Raw genomic sequence first — 7,430 nt, forward strand, 5'->3', positions numbered from 1 at the left:
ATTTTTTTGCAACATACAGCTATTGTGTTAACTTTGTTAAAAAAATAAAACCTAGATGTAATGGTGAATATTTAAATACATAATTAATCACTAGAGTGAGAAACATTCCTGTTTTAAAATGACTAGTCTTGTCTCATATCACTTAAAGACTGCATTTTCACTTCTGGATAATTTGAGTTAGAGTTAAAGTTTAAGCAACACTGACATCTGCAGCAAATACTCAATAAATCCACTGAGGTTCAAATTGTTTCCAGAAAATAAATGATGTTTAGAATAGCTGAAATGACTTTAAGAATGAATACATTTATGAGATTTGAGATCAAAGTATTTTGCTTGGAAAAATAAAGAACTATGAGCTCTTGGAGGTATTTTTTTTATTTATTTAAAGCTTTACAGATTACCAAAAAAATTACTTGTAGCCATTAATGGCATTGTCCAAATGGAAGCGAACAAACAAAAAAACAACTTTGGTTCAGTTAACCTTAATGAAGTAGTTTTTAACTGAAAATACTGTAAAACAGACAGTTCTGCAAATCAATCATGAACAACTAGACTCTCCCGTCTGTCTGGCAGCATATTTTAATCTCAAATAATATCAGCTCTATCAAAGCACAGAGGAAAGAATGTTCTTGAAAACTGAATCTCTGCTGTGATGTCATCACCAGCTGCATTCATGGTCTCTAGCAGGTCATTTTGGAATGTGGATGCCGGTCATAAACCTTCCACCTCCAAGAAGAGAACTCCTCAGTGGGATTCAGAAATGGAGGGTAGAGAGGAAGATACTCCACAACCATCCTGTCATGTTCTGAAAATCTCTCTCTATCTCTGGTCATCCCTTCTTCTGGCCTCTGTGAACTCCTGTTTCACCTTCTCCAGCAGCTCTGGATGCAGCAGTAAATCCAGAGCGGTCATGGCCAGAGCCTTCGCCACCCGCAGAGCAAAGAACTGAGCTCTTTCATCACCTGCAACAAACCCACCTTCAAGTGAGCGAAGTCTAAACTCAGGTTATCAGATTCAACACCTCAAGGGAACTTCATACCTGCAGCAGCTCTGTACTCATCTGTGTGGTTTAGGGCATCCGAGCCGATGTAGAAGTATGGATGAATGCCAGGAACAGCAAATGTCACATTCCCAAAGTCCGTTGAGCCTGACGATGGAAGATGCAGCATTAGATGGTGGACTCAAACATCTGCTATGAGAAGGTGCTGCTGTTGCTGCAGACCAGATTCATTCTTGAGAACATCTTCATCAGTGGTGAAGTTCATCCCCAGAGCTGTGCCGTTTCTCTCATAGAGATCCTCCAGAGCAGAGATACGTAAGATGTTGTCATATTGGTTTTTGGTAAATTCAATTTCAACCTATAAGAAAAATTTAAAACATATGCAAATGGCAATACTTTTAATATTTTTTCTTGCATTGAAGAAGCTCAGTGGCCTCCATAAAGGGCGGGACAACCCTGGCCCCAAAGAGCCACAACCCTGCCTGTCTTCAAGCTTAAACCAGGTGTGTTCAGCCAACCAGGTGGTGGGACCACTTAAGTCATCCAATCAGCAGAAAGGCAGTCAGGGATACAGGGTTGTGGCTGTTGAGAACCAGGGTTGGCCAGCAATGATCTGTTCATTCTGGAGATTGTGGTTTGACCATTGACTGTTCAGAGAGATACCTGGACTAATCCTCCCCTCCCCCCTTGTGTTCTAAGTAGGAAGTACCTGTTGGTCCCAGAAAGCCAAACTCCAATAGACTTCTATTGAAAAATAAACATCTTTTACTCAGTCAGTCAACTATTCTTGCTCTGGTGTCTCTTTTTAACATGTTCTTCCTAAACCATTTTTTTAAATATAATATATTTTCTTTATCGAAAGTTATTCAAGTTACAGTATAAACTGGCCAATCAGATGTCTCAATAAGAGCATGTGGTGTCCGCTGGCTCCACCTTAAACGTTCAAAGTGTCTTGGACCAATCACTGCTTGCTAGCGTTATCTGGTCCCAAAATTACAAAATCTGGCGATATCCGTACTGCGAAAAAATGGCAACTGAGTTGACTTCATGTCGTTGGAACCCGAGGTTAGGTATTTTCTGTTGGTGACATCACAGCTTTGCTTTGTCCATGTCTATTTATGTCAATGGGGTGTCCTTTCATCTTGACATTTCAGCATCAATTGTTGGATTGGGGAGAGAGGAGTTACCAGAAAGTAGCACCTGTGCACAAACCTAAACCAAGCTGAAACATCACAAAACACATCCAAAGCTATCATCAAAGAAGCGTGAACATGCAGAAGATATTGCTTAGTAGACATTGAACTTTCATATTAAGGCGGGGGCCGCAAAATATTGACTTGGGGCCACAAATGGCACCTGGGCCACCAGTTTGAGACCCCTGGTTTAGACGTTTCACCATGTGCTGCTAAACTAAAGATGGACCAAACACTGTACTTATCCACTCCACCAGAACTGAATAACATCAATTGTCACAAATAATAGCAGACAGTCCAACAGCAGACGGGGAACTTTTGCAGGATTAAAAGAAGAGGAAAAGAATCAAGGCTGAAGGAAAATTCTTAAATTACTAAAGACAATTATATTTCTTTGGTTAAATCAAAGTCCAACAGATCCTGGTTGGACAGCATTGGAGCTCCAAGCATCCAGAGAGACGAGATGATTGTCAGGCCATTCAGACTCTTGACTTCAGACAAAAGTATTGATATAAATGTGCAAAAACTGTACACCTGCTGCAGCTTTTTATACCCACTATTGTTCTTTCCCAATGTTTCTAAACAGAGGAAAAAAATAATTTATAAACAATTTGATGGTTTTACATTAAGATGATTTAACCACAGTGCAGACACCTGTTAAAGTGTGTCTTGCTTTACTTTGCATTTTCTGAGGTTTTTGTGGACGTTTCTGATTCTTCATTTTTCATCAGATTTTCTGAACCTTAGGATTTGATTTTTTCTCACCTCACAGCCTGTTGCCATGGCGGCTGAACGAAAACAACTCTCAGCTTTGGCCTTCAGGACAGGAAGTTCAGTTCTTGACGGAGTTCTCAGATAATACTCCAGCTCAGTATAGTCAGGGATGATGTTGGGCTTCACTCCTCCGTTCTTTATGATCCCTGAAGAGCATATAGTGATAGTGGAACAGTGACAGAGAATCCGAGCCGTCACGGAGCGGACATGGCGACGCTCCTCACCGTGGACTCTCCAGTCCGGTTTCATCTGCTGTCGGAGCGCAGACAGATTGTTGTAGCAAAGCACAGCCGCATCCAGAGCATTGATGCCCTTCCAGGGGTAGGCTGAAGCATGAGCCGCCTTCCCATGATACTTCACTGTAACACTAAAGCATAAAAGAAATATCTAATGCTTTTCTAAATAAGTGTTTGAGCTTCTCAGACAGTACAGCAGAGTGTTGTGAAGCATCTTCGTGCTGAGATAAAGCTTACTCCTGCTCGGACACACAGGGGAGGTACGTGGCATCCTCCTTTGATGGATGGGCCATGAACACCACATCCAAACCTTCAAACGCTCCTTCCCTCAACATGTCGACCTTCCCTCCACCCTCCTCCTCAGCTGGAGTTCCCAGCACTGTCACCTGCAGTGGAGAATCCTGTCAAAGTCTATCCCTCCAGTCGTCTTCTCCATTCACTGCTATTCTTTCAGCTCACTTACCTTGACCTGGACGGGAAGTTTCTGTTCATCTTCCAGTGCGGCCTTGAGGCCGACAGCTGCAGCAGCTCCAACCTCGGCTATCAAGTTATGTCCACAAGCGTGCCCGATCCCAGGCAAGGCGTCGTACTCACACAGGAAACCCAGGCTGACCTCGTGACCCTGAGCTACACCCGCAGACCTCCAACAGGCCCTGAACGCCGTGTCCAGTTTGAAGTGGCTGTCGACCTGCCAGCCTCCCTCCTGATGGAAAAATGCCACCAGTCTGTCGTGAGATCTGACCTCCTGGTAGGCCAGCTCCGGGCAGCTCCAGATGTCCTGACTGAGGCTGTGGAGCTTCGTTTTGGCGTCATCTATGCACAAGCTGACTCTCTGTTTCAGCTGGAGCTCCGACATGCTCTAAAATACTAAAGTTAATACTCTGACTGAGACAACTGACTCAGATTTCAGTCGACCCACATTCACAGTGCATGAGAGGAGGATCAAAATAGACTTCTGCCTCCCCCAACTCCTCCAATCTGCAGTGTGGATAGTTTGTAACCAAATAAAAAGGTTTATAGGCTTCCCGATGTTTGATGTTCAAATATAACAAGTAAAAATATCATTTTTAAATCTTAATCTGAAGTTAACCAATAGCTAATTCAGAAAGTTTCCAAGTAAGACAGCATGGAAGTGAAGGGTCAAGAAAAGAGAAGTTAGACTTTTACAATACACCTTTTGTATGTATATATATATATACAAATATATATAATATATAAATAATATATATAATAATATAATATAAACATGTATATATATATATATATATTTGTATATATATATATAAACATAATTTATTCACATCTAATTCACGTCCACTGTATTTCTTTTGACGTGCTTCTTCTACATTGCTGTCAGTAACAAATACTGACACACAAACCTACAGTGCCCTCTGGTGCTTGTTAGTGGGAAAATAGTGAACATATGAGCCAATTTCAATAAAAAAAAAAAAAAAAAATCACATACAAATTTCACCTGAGTGTAACTCACACCCTAAGCCAAAATATATAAAGAAAAACATGAATTATACTCCCAAACATACAGTATATATACTTTAAAATGCGCATGCGTGCACACACACACAAACTCTTAGCAAACATGGTTTAGCTTCAGTGAATTTTATTTAGATAGATGCTGCTGCAGTCATTCAGTCTTCATAAGCAGGTTTGGACAGGTTCACTTTGACCACATGAGCCTGTTTTTGTCCAGTCACACCTGCCAGGTAGACGTGCGGCACGGTGGCATTGCTGCCGCAGTCTCTCTTGCTTTGGCACGCGGCGTCCTTCTGCAGCCAGGTCTGAGTTGCATTTTCCCGCCTCATGTGGCTCTGGTTCGTCTGACTGGAGTGCGTCACTTTTTTTCGCAGATTCACCTTCGAATCGAGATCAGAAAAGATTTGTTTGGTCAAAAAAACTGATGGATTATGAGGGGGAAGCACGGACAGTCCAGACAGAGTCTACTTGAAAACGTACCAGTTGGAGAGCTTTTCGCCGAAGTTCCCATTCATTCCACTCATACGACTTGTCAATGTTTGTTTCTATGGGGTGGATGTCTGTCTGTGTTCCACTGTCACATTTACAGGAGGACCCTGTCCCCAAGTTCTCCTCTTTCTTCACCTGAAAAATCAGAGATTACAGATCAAATCTGTGTTCCTTTAAATAAACATATGTTCTGCTTTTGGAGACAGCTGTGCCACTGTTGTACCGTACCACCGAGTACGGATTGGCGTAGGAGAGCTGCTGATGGAGGTTGAGAAGGGGGATGAGTTCAGGAGAGCGTTTGACTTTTTCCACCACCTCTGCAGCAAAAGCATCTGGACTGGAGGCAAATTTCAAGGCGGCTTCTTTGGAGCTGAAAGCGTAGAGCTTTCCCTCGTGCTTCAGGACTCCAATGTGTGGATTTCCTAAAAGAGAGAGATCATCTCTAAATTCTGTAAACTGTACAGTCTACACAACAAACGTTTTGTTGCATCTGCATAGGAGAGGTTGGTTTAGATGAAAACTCTTTACCGATTACAACGCATCTGTGCTTAAAAACAAAGGAAGACTTGAAAAACAAAGAAGGCCGAGATTCACATTTGAAAGATTCAAGACACAAAGACTAACACCTAGTTCAGTGGCGTGGAGGCCGCTTCCCTTCGGCGCTCTTGTTAACATATGGTGTGGTTCACACCAGACGCAAAGTGCCACAGTCTTTGGCCACTGGTTCATACAGGTGCTGCGATTGTTTCGCCGTCTGGACTATTTTTACGTGATCCAAGAGGAAGTTACGCCAAGACACACGAGAAAATCCGGTCAATTTTCAAAATAACCAATTTTCAGAATAAAATTCCAACAGCAGGATCTCATGAGTACCTGGCAGCAGAAGGCCATCACTGTTCACCAACGTGTAACCACAGAAACCGTTATATTGAAGCGGCAGTTCACTGTAGCTGGACGCTGCTTCAGGCATGAGCCATTCCTTTGTCTCTGCTTGGGCTGGATCAATCTGCTCACCTGGAAGGCAAGAGCAGGATCACCTAAGAAACTCTTTGAGCTGAATTTTGTGACACTAAACTGCATGTAGGAAGTCTGTCAGACATACCAGAAGACTCTGCCACCCTCTGCTCATCACTCTTCACCTCTGCTGCCCCCTGCAGGCTGTCCAGACCAGCTTCAGAACCAACACTTGCCTGCGAGGCCACGAATGGACGAAGATTCACTGAGATGTTGTGAAGGAAGTTCAGGAGCTCTGCCTCATCCAGAAGCCGAGACCACATTGATGAGAGGGCTTTGAATGAAGTCTGAAGAATGTGTAACACATGAAAGAAAGGCTTTTTATTAAAAAAGACAGAAAGTTTCTCGCTGAGACAAAGATTCCGTCTGTAAATGCTGAGTAGATCTGATAGTCCTGTCAGAACCACATAAACACAATTAGTCTCCTCAAGAATCAGAGGGGCGGAGCTTTACTTTTTGCTGTCTTAAGATACTTTCTCACATGAAAGCACATGAAGCACTGAGTTCTAAACTTGACATTTCTGTGTGGGAACTAAACAAGACAAAGTTCTACTCAAACAGTGACACAGAAGGACTCACGATGACTCTCTGAGCTGGTGCAGTTTCTGAAGGTTTCAGAGTTTCTGTCAGGATCTTCAGCTGGGATGAGAGATCAGTCTGAAGAAGTTCAACGACCTTCTCGCACGAGCTTGCATCAGTCTGAAGGTGAAGCACACGGCGAAAAAAGAAAGGCAGCTTTATCATTAAAGAAGAGGACATTTGTAAGATTATCTTCCTCTTGAACAGCCTGTATCCCTAACTGGTTCCTCTTCTCAAATGGTTCCTCTCATCTAAAAAGGTTTTTTACCAAACAAGAAAACAAATGAAAGACACCAAATAAAAATGAGTACAATCACATTTTTCTCCTGTTTTTTTTTTATTTCCATTTATAGCTAATGTGTACCCAAACAAAGAGAGATAAAACAACAAGAACTGTTATCTTTCCAGAAATTCTGCTGATCTACGCTTAAGACTTGGGGTTTGACTTGGACTTGACAATGACTCATGTTCACCTCAGAAAAAAACATTATCTTGATCTTTTAGAACACTAAAAGCTACGGGTGTGGGGGAAATCGATTTGATGATGTATATCGCGATATTTCGTCTGCCGATACTTATGTAAGGGATAATACCCGACGAAGTGTGCGTTATGAGAAATTAACGCACGACGCGGAGGCCTAAACCGTCCGACGC

At 42.4% G+C, this 7,430-nt stretch overlaps 2 protein-coding genes across 3 annotated transcripts in view; both read right to left on the bottom strand.

Moving 5' to 3' along the window:
* Positions 1-343: 343 nt before the first annotated feature.
* On the bottom strand, positions 344-4,669 carry LOC112158649 (peptidase M20 domain-containing protein 2). Of its 2 annotated transcripts, XM_024292089.2 has the most exons (7): positions 3,667-4,669; positions 3,441-3,589; positions 3,192-3,334; positions 2,959-3,113; positions 1,223-1,358; positions 1,040-1,147; positions 344-962 (listed from the first exon to the last, which is right to left on the bottom strand). In XM_024292089.2, the coding sequence occupies exons 1-7, from the start codon at positions 4,057-4,059 to the stop codon at positions 820-822; spliced, it is 1,227 nt and encodes a 408-aa protein (XP_024147857.1). In that variant the 5' UTR covers positions 4,060-4,669; the 3' UTR covers positions 344-819. The 2 variants fall into 2 exon arrangements, with proteins under 2 accessions (XP_024147857.1, XP_036068798.1); XM_036212905.1 differs by having other exon boundaries at positions 2,959-3,334.
* A 132-nt stretch (positions 4,670-4,801) lies between these two features.
* The window catches only part of cfap206 (cilia and flagella associated protein 206), a 7,784-nt gene continuing 5,155 nt past the window's right edge, over positions 4,802-7,430 (bottom strand). Inside the window, exons 7-12 of the mRNA XM_024294036.1 lie at positions 6,777-6,896; positions 6,286-6,484; positions 6,057-6,197; positions 5,412-5,605; positions 5,175-5,318; positions 4,802-5,074 (exon numbers count right to left, since the gene is read on the bottom strand). Coding sequence (XP_024149804.1) covers positions 4,850-5,074; positions 5,175-5,318; positions 5,412-5,605; positions 6,057-6,197; positions 6,286-6,484; positions 6,777-6,896 — 1,023 coding nt within the window. The 3' untranslated portion in view covers positions 4,802-4,849. The remainder of the gene's footprint in view (positions 5,075-5,174; positions 5,319-5,411; positions 5,606-6,056; positions 6,198-6,285; positions 6,485-6,776; positions 6,897-7,430) is intronic.

This window comes from Oryzias melastigma, linkage group LG7 (assembly GCF_002922805.2).
Source record: "Oryzias melastigma strain HK-1 linkage group LG7, ASM292280v2, whole genome shotgun sequence".
Classification (NCBI taxonomy): domain Eukaryota; kingdom Metazoa; phylum Chordata; class Actinopteri; order Beloniformes; family Adrianichthyidae; genus Oryzias; species Oryzias melastigma.

Bases quoted from the DNA above. Each gene is read 5' to 3' on its own strand.
- LOC112158649 (XM_036212905.1), bottom strand. From the start codon at position 4,059: ATGTCGGAGCTCCAGCTGAAACAGAGAGTCAGCTTGTGCATAGATGAC. The intron at 1,148-1,222 runs GTCTGCAGCAAC...TTCCATCGTCAG, and splicing joins TGTTCTCAAGAATGAATCTG to GCTCAACGGACTTTGGGAAT. The intron at 963-1,039 runs GTATGAAGTTCC...GGTTTGTTGCAG, and splicing joins TGAGTACAGAGCTGCTGCAG to GTGATGAAAGAGCTCAGTTC.